This window comes from Panthera tigris, chromosome A3 (genome assembly GCF_018350195.1).
Source record: "Panthera tigris isolate Pti1 chromosome A3, P.tigris_Pti1_mat1.1, whole genome shotgun sequence".
Taxonomy (NCBI): Eukaryota; Metazoa; Chordata; class Mammalia; order Carnivora; family Felidae; genus Panthera; species Panthera tigris.
In genome coordinates this window covers 57518733-57541537 of record NC_056662.1, presented here as the reverse complement: position 1 = coordinate 57541537, position 22805 = coordinate 57518733, and the positions used below count along the sequence as shown (strand labels likewise).

General features: G+C 43.0%; 1 protein-coding gene across 1 annotated transcript in view; it reads left to right on the top strand.

Moving 5' to 3' along the window:
* Window positions 1-21885, top strand: part of IL1RL2 (interleukin 1 receptor like 2) — a 41854-nt gene extending 19969 nt beyond the window's left edge. The window contains exons 8-12 of the mRNA XM_042979836.1: window positions 4473-4602; window positions 5607-5743; window positions 7510-7653; window positions 17037-17198; window positions 19313-21885. Of these exons, the coding sequence (XP_042835770.1) occupies window positions 4473-4602; window positions 5607-5743; window positions 7510-7653; window positions 17037-17198; window positions 19313-19680 (941 nt within the window). The 3' untranslated portion in view covers window positions 19681-21885. The remainder of the gene's footprint in view (window positions 1-4472; window positions 4603-5606; window positions 5744-7509; window positions 7654-17036; window positions 17199-19312) is intronic.
* The last annotated feature ends 920 nt before the right edge of the window (window positions 21886-22805 follow it).

Here is a 22805-nt window from a genome sequence, read left to right as displayed (position 1 = left end):
GGATCTGCAGCGCTCACCTGTATGTAACTACAGTCCTAGAAGAAAGAGAAAAGAGAAAAATGAGAGCAGAGGCAATATTATTTAAAGGATAATCTGAGAATGTTCCAAACTGATAGACACATCAATTAAAAGACCCTGGAAGCTAAGGAGACTCAGCAGGATAAATAAAACCAAACCTGCACCTTAAAATACCACAGTGGAACTGCAGAAAACCAAAAACAAAGGAAAAGTATCTTAAAAGTTAGGGAAAAAAGAAAAAAAAAAGACACGCTCTGTGTGCAACAGTAAAACCACTGTTTGAAACTTCAATGGAAATAACAGAGGTTGTATGCTGAAGAAAAAATGCTGCTAATTTTATAATCAGTGAAAATATGGCATACTAAAAATGACAAACTTTGCCAAGCACAGTCTTAAAAGGAACTACTGCAATGCTCTTTAAGCAGAAGGAAATGTTTCCAGATTGTGAATCAGCTATGTAGGAGGGAATGAAAGAGCAATGTTGATGTAAATATGTGAGCAGATCTAAATGAATCTTGACTGCATAAGGCAATAAAAATGACGATTGTTCATGGAATTTAAAATATACATGACATTAGAATTCCCAACAGCATTTGCCTGTATGCTAGGAGAAGGTCAAATGTAATTACATTCTAAGACTTTACATTCTCTTAGAAGAGAGTGGAGATATCAGTAATATCAGATTTTGATAAGTTTGAGGATCTATGTTTTAATATTTAAGGCAGCCCTAAGATAATAATAATTTTTTAAATATAGGGTTATATGGAGTAATAAAAAATAATCAAGAGCAAGGTAAGAAGCGATCCAAAAGAAGGAATCAAAAGAAAGCAAGGAGGAAAAGACAGATATAGGACAGATGCTACAAATAAAATATCTATATAAGTTAGTCGATTTAAATACACATATATCACCAATTATATGATGGACTAAATGCTCCAAATTAAGATTGTCACACTGGGTTTGAACAAGAAATTAAAACTCTGGACTGTCTACAAGATGCTGGAAAAGACTGGAAAATGATATATGATATAAACACTAACCAAAGTGATGTTGGTATAATTATACTAATATCAAAGTAGATACGAAGGCAGAATGCATTATTAGAGATAAACAGGGATACTTCATAATGATTGAAAGTTCATTTTTGAATCTATTAGATACATAATAACATGGCCTTAAAGGTGTGTGTGTGTGTGTGTGTGTGTGTGTGTGTACGTACAGAAAGAGAGAAAGTTAGTTCAGGATTACAGGGAGAAATGGACCAATTTACACTAATAATGGAATAATAATGGGATAATACCAGCCACGGTTTTCACAATAGCTGATAGAACAGGCAAACAGAACACCCTATCATGACAAACAAAATGTGTCCAATGAATGGCCTGATGTTTATATTACAGAGCCCTGTGCCCAGCTACTACAGATTACACATTCTTTCTAAGCACAATGAAATGTTTGATAAAATAGACCACATATTGGCCTATAACAACAGATTGAAATCATTGCAACTACATATTGTCAGAAGTTAGAAATAAGTAATAAAAAGACAATTAGAATAACCATATCAAATCAAATAAACAATCAAATAAAAACAACTCCTCTCGGGGCACCTGGGTGGCTCAGTCGGTTAAGCGTCCGACTTCAGCTCAGGTCACGATCTCACGGTCCGTGAGTTTGAGCCCCGCGTCGGGCTCTGGGCTGATGGCTCAGAGCCTGGAGCCTGCTTCTGATTCTGTGTCTCCCTCTCTCTCTGCCCCTCCCCCGTTCATACTCTGTCTCTCTCTGTCTCAAAAATAAATAAACTTAAAAAAAAATTAAAAAAAACCCAACTCCTCTCAAAAGCTCATGGATAAAAATAGAAATGAGAAAATTATTTGACAGTGAATACTAATAAAAAGATTTCAGTGAGGTTGATGAGATACAAAGATTTGATCAGAGCACGCTTGTTAACCTGAGTTAGGAAAAGAAGATGGTTGCAATATCTATGAGCAGCACACTCACCCCCGAAGACAGAAAAGGAGAAACAAAATAAATCCAACAGAAATGGAAGAGATCGGGGCGCCTGGGTGGTTCAGTCGGTTAAGCGTCCAACTTTGACTCAGGTCATGATCTCGCAGTTTGTGAGTTTGAGCCTCGCATCAGGCTCTGTGCTGACAGCTCAGAGCCTGGAACCTGTTTCGGATTCTGTGTCTCCCTCCCTCTCTGCTTCTCCCTCACTCATGCTGTGTCTCTCTCCCAAAAATAAATAAACATTTTTAAAAAATTTTAAAAAAAGAAGTGGAAGAGATGAGGTGAAAAGTAATAGCAGAAAATAGTGAAATAGTAAATGAACGTGCAATTGAGTGATTAACAAAGAAAAAGTTGTTTTTTTTGAAAGTGGGATGTGATTGGTAGCCCCCTGGATGATTAAGAAACGAGGGAAGGGACAATCTGAAGGAAAAAGAGGCTATCACCATAGATCATATACACACAAAAAAGATCACAAAAGGATATTCTGAACAACTTAGTGCCAAACAATTTGAAAATCTAAAAAGAAATGGGCATTTTATATAAAAATCAGCACAGAGGATCTGGCACAAGATTTCAGAATAGGAATAAGACTATAAATTTAAAAATCTTGCTACAAACAAAATTCCGTATCTAGTTGGCTTTTCCCATGAGCTCTACAAAGCAGTTAGTAAAGAAATTTAGCAAATTTAAACAAAATGTTTCACAGAGCAGAAAAAGGAAACAGTCATTAACTCATTATATTAGGTCAGGAAACTCTTAACCCTCAAACCAAAAATGAACGTTGTTACAAAGCAAACTTCAGGCCAATCTCATTCATCAACACAGATGAAACACTCTAAGCACATTTTTAGCAAATTTATTTTAACAGCATACATAAAGAATGTTACCTTGTGGCCTAAGTTGGGTTTACATGAAACAATGCCAAGCTTCTTCCTATTAGGTAATTCATTCTTTTATTTTGTATTAACAAACTAAAGGAGAAAAAATAATATATTCACCTCATAGACACCAAAAACCATGAACACCTAAATTAGAATTTTTTAAAAAATTTGTTTAATGTTTATTTATTTTTGAGACAGAGAGAGACAGAGCATGAATGGGGGAGGGTCAGAGAGACAGGGAGACACAGAATCCAAAGCAGGCTCCAGGCTCTGAGCTGTCAGCACAGAGCCCGACGCGGGGCTTGAACTCACGGACCGTGAAATCATGACCTGAGCTGAAGTCAGACGCTTAACTGACTGAGCCACCCAGGTGCCCCAGAATTTTTTTTTTTTTTAAACTTCCTTTAAAACTACAAATGTAAGGGAACACCCTTAATCTGATTTTTAAAAATCTATCTTTAGAAACCTGTAGAAGAAATAACACAGTCAAGACTGAACTCTTAAACCCGTTTCCTTGGTTTTGAGGGAGAGCCAAAATCTCAATAGAGTTTCATTTTTGCTGAATCTATTTATAATGTTGGTAGGGAAATGTAAAGACTGACTAATAGTTAAGACACTCTTGTCCCAAGCAGGCTCCACTCCCAGCACAGAGCCAGATGTGGGGCTCAATCCCATGACCTTGGGATCATGACCTGAGCTGAAATCAAGAGTCGGATGCTCAACCGACTGAGCCATCCGGGCACCCCCCATACTATTTTCTTGATGGGGTGAAGGTGGTATGGATATGCGCTTTATATGTATATTCTATACTTTTTACTATACATGTGTTATAGTTGAGAATTTTTTTTTTTTAAAAACCTTAATTCCAGCTGGAATAAAGAAACATGAAGTAGACTATTTAGAAATAGAGTAACTTTTTATGTCGTGTAAATAGATGGAATTTATTAGGCTCATGGAACCAAACAAAAGAAAAATATAAAATAAATACACATAAAAATAAAATAAAAATATAAAATTGTTAAATATAATTTGTGAACGTGTGTGGAGTCAGGATAGGGGTTACGATTGGTAAAGTATTTGGAAGATTTGGAACTAGAAAACCAGAGTTCATGTCTCGTTTCTTTCTCTAATGTGTGACCTTGGGGGCAAGTCACTAATCTATCTGAACCTCAGTGTTCTCATCTGTAATATGGACCTTATAGCACCTCCTTTTTTTTTTATTGTAGTATAGTTTTGAGGATATGAAGACCTAAGGAGACAATGTGTGTGAAATACTTTGTCAACTTTAAAGTTCTTTGCTAAGTTTCCTAAGACTAGAACTAGTATTTGTGTCCCTAATACTGTGGAAGACATTGGCCAGATATTCGGCTGTTTAGACACCCTGGAAGGCCACTTGTCCCCTATTATCTCTGTCCAAAGAGAGAATAAAGTAGATTAACGTTGACCTCCAAGGGGGTATTTTTGGTAATCAAAACATATTCCAGGCTCAGAAGCAAGAGGTTTTGTTAGCTGATCATTTTTTATAGACTTTTCATGTAATATTTATGAATTTGTTTTTTACAGGCACTACCCTTACTGTAGACTGCAATATAACAGACACAAGGGATAATACAAATCTCCGATCCTGGAGAGTCAATGACACCTTGGTGGATGATTACTACAATGAATCCAAACGAATCAGAGAAGGATTTGAGTAGGTGTTGTGTGTTTTTCTGACTTCCCTAAAAGTTGGCAAGAATTTCTTCATTTAAATTATTTTGGGGGCGCCTGGGTGGCTCAGTTGGTTGAGCGCTGACTTTGGCTCACGTCATGATCTCGCAGTCCGTAGGTTCGAGCCCCATGTCAGGTTCTGTGCTGATGGCTCAGAGCCTGGAGCCTGCTTCAGATTCTTTGTCTCCCTCCTCTCTCTGCCCCTCCCCAACTCATGCTCTCTCTCTTTCTCTCTCTCTCTCTCTCTCTCAAAAATAAACATGAAGTGTTTTGATGCTAGTACTGCTTTTTTTAGATGCTTCTCACTGATCCCTCATTACTCCTTTTGGCTTTGTCTCTCAAAGATCTTGCCAGTGCTATGCACAGCCAAACCTTCTTGAATCAGGGGGGTGTGAGGTGTTCATGTGATCAATCCTGCTTACACCCTAGTCAGACACATGAGGCAAAGCATCAAGTATGGCCTTCATGCAACAAGATCAATTTCTCCCAACTTAAAACCAGCCTCATTCCTGTTTAGTTATATCATGAGCTATAGACCTTCTAGGCTTCAGTAGCAAAACAGGCAGCAACACGGGGACTCTTAGGGGAGATAGGACTTAATCATTAGCTAATTGAGTGGTATAAACCCAATTTGTGATTGTTTACATTGGGTGGTATAAATCAAGACTACGGAAGGCAGAGGGCAGGAGAAATTGTGTTGAACCCTGCAGGGCTGATAAGTTAGGATAAGTGGAGAGGACCAGGCCAAGGCTCTGGAGGGCTGACGATGCTATCTGTAATGAACAGAGCCACACTTCCTTGTCACCTTCCAGAAGAAAATGAAAAATTTCCACACACCTCACTGAGCCACTCCGTGAAGCCTTCTTAGGGTAACAGGATGGCCCAAAGTGTTCTCTGGGAGAGACTTTTATTCTCTAGACTGAAGATGGTACAGTAGGCTGGGTAAATATGACTCCTGTATAACTGGGTGGTTCTTTTCTTTTACAGATCTCACATTTCTTTTCAGAAACATATTTTTTACACAGTGAACATAACCTTCTCAGAAGTGAAAATGGAAGATTATGGCCATCCTTTCATTTGCCATGCTGGAGTGTCGGCAGCGTACTTTATTTTAAAACTCCCAGGTAGTTGTTCGGTGGGGTACATGCTGTTTGGAGGGCTCAAAACAATGACAAGGAGACACATATGAAAACAGCATGGCATTAAGCACTTGGCATGAGGCAGCAGGGTGATAGTCAGTAGAAGAACTCAGCATTCATTTCCTGTTTGGAAAGGTGATGGTTTTAAACTCATTTCCAGAGCAGAGAATATCAACACTCCTGAAGGCGATGAATGACCAACTCAAGAATTTCTGGCCATCACTCCTGTCTACTTACCAGGGGCTTTATGAATCTCATAAATATTGCACGACATGGTCTTCTTATCATGACCATTACAGTACCAAGATCCACGAAGTCTATACATTACAGGTTCCCAGACATGGGTCCTCCCAAAGGGAGGGGTGGCGTTGTTGTTCCAAGAGTTGGGGAAGGACAAAGAGAAGTGGAGGATGGATGGGAAGGGCGGATCTATCTAACAGAAGCTAGAGGTTCAAACAGATGGTCAGGATGAGATTGGGCACCAGCCTGCAGAGCAGATCCACTTGGTTGTGCTGGGATTTAATCAATGGGTTGCTATTTCTGTTGACCCAGAATGTGTTTTAGTCACGATGCTTTGTTGTGCCATTTATTTAAAGACATGCAGTAGTGCATGGAGATGTCTTCCACCTCAGACTGTTTGCAGTATGGTGTGACTTAGGGCAGGTCGTGATAAGATCTTTAAGGAATATTTAAAAAAAGGAATGTGCTCTGGGAGTTCAAAGAAAAGAGAGCCCCCCCCCATACCTACCCCCCCCCCCTCCCCGGCCAGGCCATCCCCTACACACACACACCTTCTAGTGGGGACTAGAGCATCAGGAAGGGGCTGATGAAGGAAGTGTTGTATGCGGTGGGTTCTAAGAATGGAGAGACTTTCTCTTCCTCTGTCCTTCTTCCACTTTTCGAATTCTCTCCTTCCTAGAGCCTCCTTCCTTCCGTGGCAGCACTGATTTGGGCTGTGGTAAGGGAGAAGGCTGTGTTCCTCTTCTCGGTGGTGGTGGTGGTGGCGGCGGCGGTGATGTGGGAGCATGTCTTTAGGGACTTGACATTCCAGAGGAACTGGTTCTGCTTCTTGGTCATCTCCCACCCACTGCTTTTGCCATAATTGCTCCGCAGTGGTGTTCACAAGCAGAGCAGGGGTAGACGCCCTTTCTGAGATCGTGCCTTGCAGGCAGGCCCCCAGCCCAGACCTTGCCGGCACAAAGGGGGCAGTCTGGCTCTCTGCCAGCCTTATGGAGACAACAGAGTTGGCTTTCAGGGGAGGCCGTTGACGGCTCTTTATTTATGACAGACATCCTGCTGCTCAATTTTTGGTGCCTGTGGAAGCAGTTATAACAGGAATAATCAGGAATGTTCAAGAGAACCACCAGGTCTTCCAATACACACGCTTAGGCTCTACCTCTGGAGAGTCTAGTGTTGACTAAGTAAGACCTGGTTGTGTGTGTTTTGGGAGCAGTTCTCATGCATAGGAACCATGCTGTATCCACCATCAGAAGCAAGAGTTCTGCAGGATTTCCTTCCCCAGGTTCCCAAGAGCACATTTGCTTCCTGAAATTCATGGTCCACGCTAGATTATTCTACTCCCATATACCTGTTATGTAACTGTAAAAAAAATATTTAAGCAGTATCCTCATTGACCTCTCACACATTTCCATTTGGTATTTGTAATGTGATCTGTATAAGTAAAGTGTATAATTGAGTCTTTGTATTATGATTATTTGATTATTTATGTATTTATTTGCTGTCGTTTGTAGCCCCGGATGTTCAAGCTTACTTGATAGGAGGGCTTGTCACCCTGATAGGCGCAGCAGTGTCTGTCACATACATCTACAACATTTTTAAGATTGACATTGTACTCTGGTATCGAAGTGCCTTCCTTTCTACTGAGATCAAAGAAGGTAAGTGTGGGTAACCAATGAAAAATGCCTCATACTTGGTTGTTGCTCATCCGTATACCCATTGTAAATATACTTTCACATATTTTACTAGCTTGCCTTTCATGTTGTTGGCAAATTGGAAGGAAGGAATCTTCCTGGAACTTCTCATGCTTCAGGGAAACAATTGGTCTGTGGTCACCAGTGTTGTTCAGTTAAATAAGGCTTGCAGGCTAGTGGTGACTGAGCAAATATTTGCAAAGCAACAGGAGCAAATCATCTTCCGGGTCCCACTGTGACCATTTTAGAGCGGTTCTCACATCTTCTGGTGTTTCCAAAAGAAAACAATTTCTCCTGGAGCGACAAAGGGCTCCCCATCTGTGATGCATCTTCAACATGGTCGGCACATGAACAGAATTTACATCATGAGGAGTGATGAGCTGCCTGCGGCTGGAGCTCATTCTAGGCCCTGTGCTTGGTACCTGAAAGATTTAAGAGTCAGAGGACTCTCAAGGCTGGAGAGAGACCTGAGTTTGCATTTGGCTCTCTACTTACTCCTGTGTGATCTTAGAAAGTATTTAAGGTTCTTCTCTCTCTGGGCTATAGAATGGAAAGAAACATGAAGGAAGGAAGGAGAGAAGGGAGGAAGGAAAGAAGGAGAGAGGGAAGGGAGGAAGGAGGGAGGGAGGGAGAGAAAATGATCAGAGCCTGCCTCACAGAGTATTGTAGGAACAACTGAGTTCAAGTCCAGGAAAGCACTGAGCAAGGACTTAGGGCACAAGGGGCATCTTGTTGTCTGAAGGCCAAAGCCTTCAGCTGCCCCTGCCACTCTGCCCTGGGTTTCAGTTTGGTCTGCGAAGCGTCTGTCCTGCCAGCACTACTCAACACACAAATGCCTGTGAGATCCTGAAACTCCGAGGAGAAGGCATTTCCCACCATCATGGTTTTTTTTTTTTTTTAAATAAAGTTTATTTATTTATTTATTTATTTATTTTGAGAAAGAGCTAGAGAGCGAGCAGGGGAGGAGCGGAGAGAGGGAGACATAGAATCTGAAGCAGGTCCCAGGCTCTGAGGTGTCAGCACAGAGTCTGACGTGGGACTTGAGCTCACGAGCTGAAGTTGGATGCTCGACCGACTGAGCCACCCAGGCGCCCCTGCATTCTCTTTTGATGGCACAGCTCAGTCGCGGAAACCTGACTCTGTGTGTCCAGTGCAGCCTGAAGCGCCTCTAGGTTGCGGACAGTCAGCTGAACGTGGGGTTTGTCTTTGGGGCCGCAGTCCCTGCAGAGTCTCCCTGTTGGCTGGGCTCCTGCCTGCCTGTGGGGCAGGGGACCAGTGCATCACCACTTGTCTTTTCTGACACCCACACGTGAGTGGTCCAGCTGCCCTCTGTTTACTGCCTGGCAGGGAACTGCAGAGACTTCAGTGGTGTTTCCAGATCTCTGGCCCTGGTGTGTGGCTCACTCCCGGACTCACTGGGACTCCCAGGAGTCTGAGAGCTGAGGGCCTGTGCAGCTGTGGGCTGGTGAGGTGGAGTTTAGCAGGAAGAGATAAAAGGAATAGTGACTCACCCAGAGCAGGGGTGGGGGGGGTGGGGGGGCGGTAGCTGAGCAGATGACAGACTCAGGGAGCCCCACCCTCTGCTGGGAGCAGGCTACAGCCCAAATTCGGGCCGAGAATTTGGACATCGGAGCTCACAGTCAAGCCAGGGTTCTATTTTTTTCTTAATTCCGAGGAGTACTTGCGTACTTTATGATTAATCTCTACAGCTCCGTCTACGAGAACTACCCCTGTAATTCCTCTCTGAGCGTTGGCTTTGACAACAAGTCAGCGATGAGACTTACGATTTGTCCCAGATGTTATTTCCAAGTATTGTATCCCTTAGGGATATTTCCTGAGTTATTTGGGAACTGTGGAGTAATGGGTGGCAAATACAAATGAGGAAATAGATGAAATGTGTCTTTCTTATGATAAGTTATTTACTCCAATGAGATTAGTTACGCTTTATAACATGAGTAATAGGTGTGTATAACTCAGTTTTATTGAGTCATCGACAGCCATAATATCCACGAGTTCTGTATGTTCTCTATTAAATTATAGGAGTTGCTTTAAAAATTCTCCTTCCAGGCTGTGCAAGTGTGTGTAAGAATATAAGAGTGATCTTACACATCTCCTAGAGAGATTTGTGTGTGCCTCACCTGCTTCCAAGTAGGTTTGTAGAGAATACAACAATGAAAAACAAACAAAGCAGGTACAGTGAACAGAGGGTAGAATGATAAAATAAAGCTTGGGGGTAGAATCAATGACAAATCTTGGACACTTTTTAAAGATGAGCTTGCTTTAGAAGTAAAGGCAAAGCAATGACAAGATTCATCGTGTGCTTCTCACAAATACCCTTCAGTTGCTCGTGACAGCACATGGCTTTGTCTGGGACAATTTTCCAAGGAAAAGTTTTTGTAGGGAGGCCTTATTTTTAAAGGGTGTAATATAAGGAACCTTGTCTGCAACAGCCTTCCCATGGTAAATGTAATAGCATGCTTAATGTGGCTTTTCTTCTAGTGTCTTCCATGTTAAGGCTAAAATGCCAAACCTCATGCAATTTAGTAAAAGCACCTGAAGGCCAGATGGATTCTATCTGATTTCTCCATTGGTCCAGTTTGATCAGGTTGGAGATTTAGCAATAATATAAGAAAAGAAAGTAAGGGCTTGAATAATCTTTAAGCGATCTGTCATAAATATTAATTTATGCAAACAAACTTTGTATTTTTTGCCGAGAGCCAATAAAGCCATATGCAGATGCTTTAACATTGAAAGTAGGGCTGAACCTCCTCAGGAAATTTAAAAAGTGTGGCCAGAATCTACATGAACTGTTACCCCACCACTATATAGAGGCAGGCTATGGGGGTATCTGCCAGCAGGCCATTTTCTCAAAAAACTTACCAGTAGGTCTACATTTCCACAATTTTTGAGTGAAATAGACAGTTGAGGGGAGTGTCCAACTCATCATTATCTATTGCCATTCATTGTCACTTTCCCAATTGCTGTTCCATTTACTATGGCTAGGAAGCAAATTGCCTCAAAACTTTGTAGCACAGGGCAGCCATTTGTATTGCTAATGGGTTCTGTGGGTCAGGATGTGAACAGACACAGTGGGGATGGCCTGTCCCAGCTCCATGATGTCTGGGTACCCAGCTGGAGGACTGGCAGTTGATTCTGGCCATCAGCTGGTGGCCTCGGTTTCTCTCTCAACAGCCTCTCCTTGTGGTCTCTCGGTGTGGGCTCCTGAAGCCCACAGGAGCCCACACAGCATGGTGATTGGCTTCCAAGGGCTAGTGTTTCAAGAACAAGAGAGCCAGGAAAAGCCATATTTACTCTTATGACTCAGACCCGAAATTTCTAGTGTCAATTCTACCACATTCTATTTGCCAAGGCAGCTATAGAGTCCTAGCCAATTTTAAGGGAGTGGAAGTAGATTCCACCTCTTTGTGGGGGGTGTGGTCAGTTCTGAAAGAGCATGTGGAACTGGAAATACTGCTAGGGCTATTTTTGTAAAAAATGCTGTCTGCCACACTTGCTCGAGACTAATCAGGGAGAAACTTTGTGAAGTTTCCTCCTCCCAGTTCTCATCTCAGCCACACCAGAGGGGCGGTGGGCTTGGGTTTGACTCAAAGCTGTGCACTTGGCAGCTGAAAGACTGGAGAAATAACGCAGCCTTGTCTGTCTCAGCTTCCTTACCTGCAATCTGAAGGTATAAACGTGACCCTTACTGTGACTGTGAGAGACACAACCGTGCAGTGCTGGCAGGCAGTCGGCTAAGACGGCCCTTCAAAACTGCAGGCGGATGCGAAAAGCAAAATGGCGTCAGCTTGGTTTTTTGCTATATCGGGTCAATCAGTTATGAGTTGATCATTTGGAAGTCACAAGAGCCCACTACGTTTTGAGAACAAGTCGTGAACATAAACATTTCTACTCAAAAGCTTCGAAAGAAAAAAAAGATGACTGAAAAATTGGGAGCATTTTATATTTTGAGTTTTTAAAAGGTGTGAGTCCTTCACTGCCCAAGTCTCTTCTGTCCCGAAGTCTGCACGTTGCACAGCACAGAGCAGCTGTATGTTCAGACTCCTCACATAAAAACACAGAATTGGAACACTGTCAGAAGAGAGAATTCAGGGGGTGCCTGGGTGGCTCAGTCGGTTAAGCGTCTGACTTTGGCTCAGGTCATGATCTTGTGGTTCGTGCGTTTGAGCCCTGCATCGGCCTCTCCACTGTCAGCACAGAGCCTGCTTCAGGTTCTCTGTCTCCCTCTCTGCTCTTCTCCCTTTCACACATACTCTCTCTCTCTCAAAATAAATAAATAAATAAACATTTAAAAAAGAGGAGAGAGTTCACTTAACAAACATAGTTTTTCATTTTGTTACTTTATTTTATTTTGTTTTATTTTATTTTATTTTATTGTTTGAATGAGAAGGAAGAAAGAGAAACAGCCTGAGGGAAGAGAGACACCGGTGGCAGGGGTTCCGACAGAGGTGATGATGAACATGGATGTTCGTTGTAGTTTCTAGACCAGGAAATACTGTATTCACTGGGGAGGCTCTGTTATGTGGCAAAGAAAGTACCAAGCCAACCACCCCTTTACCATAAAAAGGATAAATATTATCATATTTTTAAGTGAGAAGATTTAATTCCTTCCTAAAGTGGTTAAAAGCATAAAGCCTTTATGAAATCTTAAAAAAAAAAAAGTTCACATGTCCCCCAGCTTTAGAAAATCAAGTGTATGACATTAAATTTGATACAGAAAAATATCCACTTATGGAGTAGCGGTATAGACTAGTAACATTGAAGACATTGCACAAGGAGTTTTAACTCGGTTGGGTTTTTGCCAACTCTAGACACTAATTCATCATCCCTTTGGCACATGACTTATGACCCTGATTTATTAAAAAGCAAAATCTGCTCATGATCTAAAACTTCTCTCTGTCCTACATAGATGTAACCTCCTTGAGCCTCTGCAAAATCAAGCCCCATGCAGATATTTGGCAGTGACTGATAGAGACCTCCTCTGTCCTGTTTTTCTTGCTCCAGACACTGAAGATAGAATCACACCAAAAGAAGCCCCCATTTTCACACAGTTTCCTTTTATTACAGGGGGTAGAGAGACTGAGGAAGAGTGTGCCTGTGTGCACATGTGTGTATATTACCATTTTCCACAGGATGACCAGGAAGGGTAGGCAGAGACCAGAAGGTTGTCAGTGGATGGGGTGAGAATTTATGGAAAATGAGAAAAGGCTACATGTAAACTCTAAAGTTCTGTGCACATTTTCCCTACAGATCTTCCTTGATTTATGATGGGGTTGCATCCCAATAAACCCATCATGAATTAAAAATATCATAAGCTGGGGCTCCTGGGTGGCTCAGTCGGTTGAGCATCCGACTTCAGCTCAGGTCACCATCTCACGGTTTGTGAGTTTGAGCCCCGCGTCGGGCTCTGGGCTGATGGCTCAGAGCCTGGAGCCTGCTTCCGATTCTGTGTCTCCCTCTCTCTCTGCCCCTCCTCTATTCATGCTCTGTCTCTCTCTGTCTCAAAAATAAACATTAAAAAAAATCATAAGCTGAAAATACATTCAATGCACTTAACCTGCAGAACATGATAGCTTAGCCCAGCCCAACTTAGACGTTCTCAGAACTCTTACATTAGCCTACAGTTGGGCAGAATCATCTAACACAACACCTATTTTATAATAAAGTATTGACTGTCTCATGTGATTGACTGGATATGGCCCTGAAAGTGGAAAACAGCAGGTGTATGGGTACCGCATGGTTGTCTGTATATGGATTGTTGACCCTCCAGATCACGTGGCTGACTGGGACCTGTGGCTTTTGGGTCTGCCCAGCATCAGAGAGAGGAGAGGAAAACATATCACCAGTCTAGAAAACATCAAAATTCAAAATGTGAAGTATGGTTTCTCCTGAATGTGTATAGCTTTCAGACCATCATAAAGTAAAAAAATCATCAATCGAACCATCCTAAGTTGGGGACAGTCTTTAGACAAATACTAGACGAATACAAAATTCTACCTTCTTTTGTTGGGCTTAGAGCCAACCCTCTTTTCAAGTCTATTCAATCCAACAAACTTCCATAAAAGAGGAATAGAAAGGGATGGCTCTCTCTTTGGTTCCTGTTAGGTTGGCTATGAATTTCTTAATAGCCTGAAGGTCAAAAATCACATTTTCTTTTTTTTTTTTTGAGTTTATTTTCATTTATTTTGAGAGAGACAGAGACAATGCGAATGGGGGAGGGGCCTTGAGAGAGAGAGAGGAGACAGAAAATCCCAAGCAGGCTCCGAGCTCCAGCGCTGGAGCCCGATGTGGGGCTCAAACTCAGGAAACCTCGAGATAATGACCTGAGCCGAAACCAAGAGTCGTATGCTTAACCAAATGAACCACGCAGGCACCCCTCAAAAATCACATTTTTCTAATGAGATGGTCACTCAAGCCTTCTAGCATGCTAAAGCTTCTTACTTGTTCATATGACCCCTGAGTAGAGCATAAACATTCCCCTTCCATGCCCTTCTCAAACTCTTTCTCTCCTTGATCTCTTTACCCTCCGCTACCAGCCCATTTTTTTCCTTAAGTCCGTTAATATCCAGGAGCTGCCCTACATCATTTGTGAATTTTTCTCAAGAGCTCCAGGCCATGGGGAAGTTTCTTTTCTTTCTGTTTCTCCAGTTCATGAGGCCATTTGTTATCTTGCAGTGCCTCGTGTTTCTATTTCCAAGTCTGTGAATGGTCTTTCCAGTTAGATGTGTCTTGTTCATCTGTACGCAGGTGAGCACAGTGACTGTTACATGTGGTTAGTTGCTCAATAAATGCTTGGCTCATCCTGGTGATGACGAAATGTGCTGCCGTGTTTGGCTTCTCAGTTTCGCACAGGAAGTTCCTAGAGTCTGCTCAGAGGCTTGGTCTCTAGAGTGCTATGCGCAATTGCAGTGATGGAATTCACTAATGGGTCTGAATTGTGAGACACTTGGTCGGTTTTGCCAGGTACAGTTACGAAAGTCCGCCATTGCACAGGACCCATGGAAACTCCTGCCTTCAGTTCTCATTTTCACCACAGGGAGTGGTGGACTTAGAGTCAAAGGAGTCAGGTTGCAATTGGGGCTGTGTCATCTTGGAGAAGTGATGCTTATGTAATGGTGAAAAGACCATCCTCCTCATAGATCGATGTCCATGGGGTAGGAAACTCTGAACTATAATTGACAAATCACTGGAGGCTCAATATGGACAAATCTGAGACTTAAAATCTTCACAAGGACCTAGTCAGAAGGGGTCAAAACCCACACTTTTGTGAGTGTTACCTCCTGGAAGCCTGACCTGGCTTACAGTAAATATCCTGCCCCCAGAAGGGGGAGGAGAAAAATCATTCTGAAATATCCTAGAGCACTGTGTTCTTATTAACAATGCCTGCCCTCAGGATAAACTAGTTAATGAAAGCCTTACCTGCTAGGGTGTTATCAGAGCCTAACTGACCTGTGCAGAGAGAAATACCCAACTCCAGCCCAATCTAGCCATCCTGCCCCACCTAAGTGGGGATAAAAAACTGAGCAATGCTTGTGAAGTTCATAATCCAGAGTCACTGAAGGACTGAGATCTAATCATAGGGACCATAGACTGCACACCTCACCACCCTGTTACTAAAGGGCGTTTTTTTTTTGTTTTGTTTTGTTTTTTAGCTCTTTCTTTTACCTGGCACATTCTATCCAGCTATCAGGAAAAAGTATGAGTCATATTGAAAGGCAAAAACACAATTCGAAGAGACAGCAAACATCAGAGCCAGATATGGCAGGAATGTTGGCATTATCAGACTGGGAATTTAAAATATTCCTGATTAGACTATAGATGCTGGCAAGGATGTGGAGAAATGGGAACCCTCTTGCACTGTTGGTGGGAATGCAAATTGGTGCAGCCATTCTGGAAAACAGTGTGGAGGTTCCTCAAAAAATTAAAAATAGAACTACTCTATGACCCAGCAATAGCACTGCTAGGAATTTATCCAAGGAATACAGGAGTGTTGATGCATTGGGGCACATGTACCCCAATGTTTATAGCAGCACTCTCTACAATAGCCAAATTATGGAAAGAGCCTAAATGTCCATCAACTGATGAATGGATAAAGAAATTGTGGTTTATATACACAATGGAGTACTACATGGCAATGAGAAAGAACGAAATATGGCCCTTTGTAGCAACATGGATGGAACTGGAGAGTGTGATGCTAAGTGAAATAAGCCATACAGAGAAAGACAGATACCATATAGTTTCACTCTTATGTGGATCCTGAGAAACTTAACAGAAACCCATGGGGGAGGGGAAGGAAAAAAAAAAGAGGTTAGAGTGGGAGAGAGCCAAAGCATAAGAGACTCTTAAAAACTGAGAACAAACTGAGGGTTGATGGGGGGTGGGAGGGAGGGGAGGGTGGGTGATGGGTATTGAGGGCACCTTTTGGGATGAGCACTGGGTGTTGTATGGAAACCAATTTGACAATTAACTTCATATATTGAAAAAAATAAAAATAAAAAATAAAATAAAATATTCCTGATTAGTATGCCAAGGGATCTCATGGATAAAACCAGACAGCATGTAACAACAGACAGGTGATGTAAGCAGAGAGAAGAAAATCCTAAAAAGAACCAAAAAGAAAGCTAGCAATTAAAAACAAGCAAACAAACAGCTGTAACAAAAATGAAGAGTGCATCTGATGGGCTTCTTAGTGGAGTGGATATGGCTGATCAGAGAATCTCTGAGCTTGAGGATATCACTCTAGAAACCTCTGAAACTGAAAAGCTAGAGAACAAAGACTGAAAAAAAAAAAGAAGAAGAAGATATCCAACGAGTGTGGGACTACCACAGAAGGTGTAACATAAGTGTAATGGGAATACCAAAGGAGGAGAAAGAAAGGAACATAAATATCTGAAACACGACTGAGAATTTCCCCGAATTAATGTCAGACACTTCTGAGAGTACCAAGCAGAATAAACAAACAAAGAAACAAACAAACACCTAGACCTATCATTTTCAAACTGTAGAAGATCAAAGACAAGAAAATCCAAACACCCTAAAAGAAGCCAGACGAAAAAACACCTCACCTGTCAAGAAACAAAGATGTGTGCTTCATTCAACCTGCCCTCAGAAACGACACAAGCAAAAGACAGTGAAGAGGAACGTTTCAAGCCCTGAAAGAATGAGAGTTGCCTGGTGTGGCAGTGCTTGGCACTGAGCCAGCCAGTTGGCACTCCAAAGTCAATGAGCCCAAGGGAAGGATGTCAGGGTAGCAGCTCAGAGTTTCGCCGTGTTAGCATAAAAGAATGTGGTAGGAATAATCCCACGACTGTATCCCATTTCCTTTTCAGATGGGAAGCTGTATGATGCCTATGTCTTGTACCCCAAGCCCCAAAGAGAAATCCAGAGTCCTGAGGTGGACACACTGGTGTTGAAGATTCTGCCCGAGGTGCTGGAGAGGCAGTGTGGATACAAATTATTTATATTTGGTAGGGATGAATTTCCTGGACAAGGTAAGTTTTGAGTATCAAAGGTATAAAAGCAGCAGATAAAGAGGGAGAGGGAGGTCTCTGTTCCTTCACTTTACAAATGGTGGGGTGGGGGACTCTCCTTTCCTTCTCCATGGAAACATGGAGAGTCCTTTACCTCCCCAAGCCACAGCCCCTGAGCCAAGTTAGGACTGAGCCTCTTATCTCTGGGGCCCATTCCTGCAGGAGGATGACTGGGATGCCTGGTTGAAATAATGTGACTCTGGGGCGCCTGGGTGGCTCAGTCGGTTAAGCGTCCGACTTCAGCTCAGGTCACGATCTTGCGCTCCATGAGTTCGAGCCCCGCGTTGGGCTCTGGGCTGATGGCTCAGAGCCTGGAGCATGCTTCCGATTCTGTGTCTCCCTCTCTCTCTGCCCCTCCCCCGTTCATGCACTGTCTCTCTGTCTCAAAAAATAAATAAACGTTAAAAAAATTAAAAAAAAGAAATAATGTGACTCTTGGCAGCCTTGGCCAAGAGACTGAAAGGAGACAAGGGCTCATTTGCCCTCAAGCCCTTGAGACTAACTGCTGAACATATTCCATCAGCTTGAATTTATCAATCCGCTCATGTTTAAAGCTGAGCTTATAAACCTCAACCCCCCAGGCTTTTCCTGCATAAGTAAAATAGAATTCATTTATTTATGTCTCCCATTGGACAGGAGTGAAGCTTTGGGCTATGCAGGCAACCTCTCTGAACCTCAGTTGTCTCATCTGTCAAATGGGGAAGAGAATGCTTCCCTGACTTGGCCAAGAGAATGAAATGAGGCAAAACCTGAGCGGAGATGAGTATGGAGCTTAGCACATATGAGACATTCGGCAGATAAAAGTTTCCCTTTTGCCCTACAAATTTTCCTTCCCAGAACTCTACAATAAATGGCTGAATTTTGAAATAAACATCCTTTACTGGTCAAAAGGAAACCAAAATTACTTTACAACAGTTGCTAGTGGCCTGTTCTGGGTTATTTGCAAAGGTTGCTAAGTACTTTGGATTTGTAGGCTGCTCATATCCATGGTGAGCTACAACTATATCTCAGCCCTCATCTTCTCAAGTCATAAAATCATCCTCCATGAGGAAATGAAAATTTGATCTAACGCTTGCCATAAACATGTGGGAGAGCTAAGATTTCGTAAGCACATTCTGTCGCTTACTTACTCAGCAAAATATTTATTGAGCGCCTACTACGTGCCAGTTAATATTCTAGGCACTAGAAATATAAAAATAAACCAAAGGGAAGAAGAACATGACCTTGGGAAGGCCACAATCTATTTTTATATTCTAGGAATAAGGAGGATATAAAAATTAATCTTTATTGCTAAAAAAGACCAAGTTGCATCCATAGCTGGATATTTCAAGAACTCTCCCCAAGAAATCATCAGGGGATGTTACTCATTTTCACATTAGTTCTATAAGTCTTGGGCCTTTAAGTAGCTGTGAAGCACAAAAGGAAAACACCGATAAAGATTAATACAATGTTTGAGCTATCTACATTTTCCCTATCCTTTTAAAATCTATTTATTTAAAAAATGTGTTAATCATCTAATATATACCAGCCCTTCGGCTAAGTTGGAGATATCAACTTGGGGATGATAAAGCCCTTGTTCGGAGTAGTTCACAACGTGGAGCCTGAGGAAAGTGACAGCTAACCACCAAAAAATAAGACTTATGAATACCAAGGACCAATTTTTCAGGGAAAGTCAGGAAGGTTTCACAGAGGATGTGATAAATGTTTGAAAAAAAAAAAAACTTTCACTGAGGAGGCTGGGTGGCTCAGTCAGTTAAGTGTCTGACTCTTGATTTCAGCTCAGGTCATGATCTCACAGTTGTGAGATCGAGCCCCATGAGATCCCCATGAGATCAAGAGTGGAGCCAGCTTAGGATTCTCTCTCTTTCCCTGTCTCTCTGTCCCTTCCCCACTCGCTTTCTCTCTTTCAAAATAAAGAAATAAACTTAAAACAAGTTTATTAATCCATTCCTAAGTCACCTTTATTTTAAAGCCCACACTGTCTTTCTGGGTCCCCTTTCTAATATTCTCAATAGCACTGAGGTCTGGGCTGTTTCACTCATGAGATAATCCACCTCTTCTTTCTTTATTTCCAGCTGTGGCCAATGTCATTGATGAAAACATCAAGCTGTGCAGGAGGCTGATCATCATCATAGTTCCTGAATTCCTGAGCTTTGACCTGTTAAAGAACATGTCCGAAGAACAAATCGCAGTCTATAATGCACTCATCCAGGATGGGATGAAGGTCATTCTGATTGAACTGGAGAAGGTCAAGGACTACACAGCCATGCCAGAGTCAATTCAGTACATCAAGCAGAAGCACGGGGCCATCCAGTGGAGTGGGGACTTCACAGAGCAGTCACAGTGCGCAAAGACCAAGTTCTGGAAAAAAGTGAGATATCACATGCCACCCAAAAGGCCTCCACCGTCTTCTTCCGCCCAGATGCTGAAGCACACGTACTGAGACCTCATAGCCAGCAAGTGGGGGGCCAAGGTGGGTTCATCACCAGTGATGGCATTGTTGGCACGGGGTGGCTTACAGAGGGACAACGATGCATCACACTTGGACCATCTGCTTGAAGCTTGCTACCGTATATACTTGTTGTGAGAGGGCCTGTGTCTGTTGCTTGTTTTGATCAGAGCTACTTCTTAAGGGAAAGACGTCACCTCTCCAGAAGGCCCTCCTTCACTTACAGGCTCTCATGAACACTCCCTGAATGCAGAGATGTAGCGCATGAGCCCTGGGGTAATGGGACGCGAGAGTTGTAGAGTGGCGGTTAAGATGTCAGGAAGTTTGGCATGTAGTGTAGCATCCGTGGGGCCAGAGATGGAAGTCAGGGTATGGCGGGGAGGGCAGGCGAGGATAATGGCACTTTTTTCATGACCACGGTCTTAGCACATTGATACTGGAAGCCACCTAAAGGTCACACAGACTAGTGGGGACCAAGTGTGGCGCCACTGGGATTGCACATTAGTTACCCTCCTGCTGGACTCCAGTCTTGAAAGACTTTACCACCAAATCAAAAATAAGTAACAATTCGCTTGTTTTTCCAGCTGGCCTATGAAGGCCAGAATTCTTAGAAGCATGTGAGAGACACAGCTGGCACACCAAGATGAGGCAATTCTAGTCCACGTCAAACAAAGCCATCTGTCAGTTAGCTGGTGTCCCCTCATCACAGGTCAATCTATGTTTGAACAAGGCATGAGGATTTTTGATGCTAAAAATTAGCTGTAAACTCATCTGTAAACTATTTTCAAAGACCTGACCTGAGGCTTAGATAGCATCCAAGTTCTGTGGTTTTGATGACATCAAACCCAAACAAGTGACCTGCTATGGTCAGAATATTGTATCTCCCAAATTTACATGTTGCAACCCTAATACCCAATGTCATGGTATTGGGAGGTGAGGCCTTTGAGGAGGAGGTGAGGTGATTGGGTCATAACGGTGGAGACCTCACGAATAGGATTAGTACTCACGTAAAAGATACCCCAAGAGGTCCCTTGCCCCTTTGGCTATGTGAGGACACAGCTAGAAGTCTGTGATCTGAAAGAAAGCCCTCACCTGACCATGAGGGCACCCAGTGTTAATAAGCCACCCAGTGTATTGTGCTTCATTATAGCAGCCCAGACAGACTAAGGCATGGCCCGAATGAAGGGTCATGGGGACTGGAAGGGAATCAGCCAATGGGCAGGACAGGGGCTGGGGAGGGGGAGGAGGAGCAGGAGGGGTGAGTTGGGAGAACAAAGACCCCAGCATGCAGGAATGAGCAGAGTGGACGGAGTCTGGGGGATGGGGGACAGGAATAGGTGGCTGTGTGACCTTCTTGACAGGCTGCAGACAGCATAAAGTGTCTGGTGGGATCTTACGTCACGAGGAACCCCCTCAAGTCTTTTAGAATTTAGGTTCCCAGGTGACCTAAGGTTACACATTTCTTTGCCATCATACGCCAGTTCTCACTTAGCGTCAAGCCCCTCTTTATTTTACTTAACGTTTGCTCTTTGAAAAATTTTTTATTGTGCTAAAGTATATATAATGTGAAATTTACCATCTCAACCATTTGTAGCTGTATACTTTAGTGGCAGTAAATACATTCACCTTGTACAACCATTAGAACCGTCTGGTTCCAGAACTTTATCATCTTCCCCAACTGGAACTCTGTCCCCATTAAACACTAACTCTCCCTCCCCGCTGTCACAGCCCCTTCAATGTTCTGCTTTCTATGTCTATGATTTTGGCTATGCTAGGTCCTGCATATGAGTGGAATCATACAGGATTTGGCCTTTTGTGACTGGCTTATTTCACTTAGCCACATGTCACTAAGATTCATGTGTAATATTTGCTTTTTGTTTCATTATTTTTATTTAGTCCCTCCCTCCCTTCTTTATTTCTTATCTGCTTGAAGAGTAGCATGTGTCTATTTTATTACGGGGACTAGGGACAACCACCAGAAGTAATAAGCTTATTAGGGTCCTTCTAATCAGGTGTTTGTAAACTCTTGGCTTCTTGGTTTCTGTAGAACACGGGAGTCCGAATTCCTCATGGAGGATTTGCCAGTTTAAGGAAAAGAAGCTATTTCTCTGGATGTACCCAGGAGCAAAGCAATGGCCACTGATGTGTTCCTCATTCTGTTCCCCTCGCTGCCTCAGTTTTCTCTTCTCTGCTTTGTACCTGGAGATTGCTATCGATGCTGGAGAAGGCTTATTGGTTGCGGGGGTCAGACAGGCATTTTGCCCTTCATTCTGGCTTATGTGGAGTCCATGCCCCAAAGCCTCCCCCTTCCTTCCAAGCCCTTTCTTTCCAGGGGATGAAGAGAGACAGAGAAGCCCCAAGAGTCAGGATACACTTGAAAGAACTCTGGCCATGATATTCAGGGAAAAAAATTTTAACTGAAGGGGGGAAAAAAAATCAATCGGCATTGAACGTTTTGCAGTAGGCAGCTCACAGTTTTTGGAGAATCCTAAGCTTTCTACTACCTTCTTAAAGTCACACAAAGAATGCCCTTGGAGACAGGCGCTCCTATTGAGACCCAAGGCATCCACGACTGGAGCCCATGCTGTGAGTTGGAGTAACTTTCCAAACCGTACTGCCCTACCTGCTGGCTGGTGTCCTCTTCTTTAGGCAAGGACCCCGAGCCTTCCTGATCCCCTGAGTATCCATACAGGGCTACCGGCTCCCATGGGGGCTTTGAATGTTGTCCCCGCTTGCAGCTTGGTCTTGATTATGAGGAGCTCAGGGAGTTTCGAAGCCTAATCCTGGGAGGTAGGTGCCAGGAATAACCTTCCGCCGGGCTCACTCTACCACGCAGTATCCCAGGCCGGAAGAGTGTTTGAAGGAAGTACCTGAACTGGGGAGACCCAGCTGAGGCCTATCCTGGGCCTCCGGAGGACCGTGCTGTCACCCCTCCTCCAGCCTCAAGCCAGTCCTACTACCTCTCAGATCATGTTCCATTCTCCCTGAGACACTCAGTGGCTGTGAGTCCAAGCACCCTGGTATGGTACCGGAAGTTGCTCACTTCTTGCCATTATTTCATCGGAATGCCCCTGAAATGAAACTCGACAATATGTCCTGAAGACTCTACTTGCCTCAGA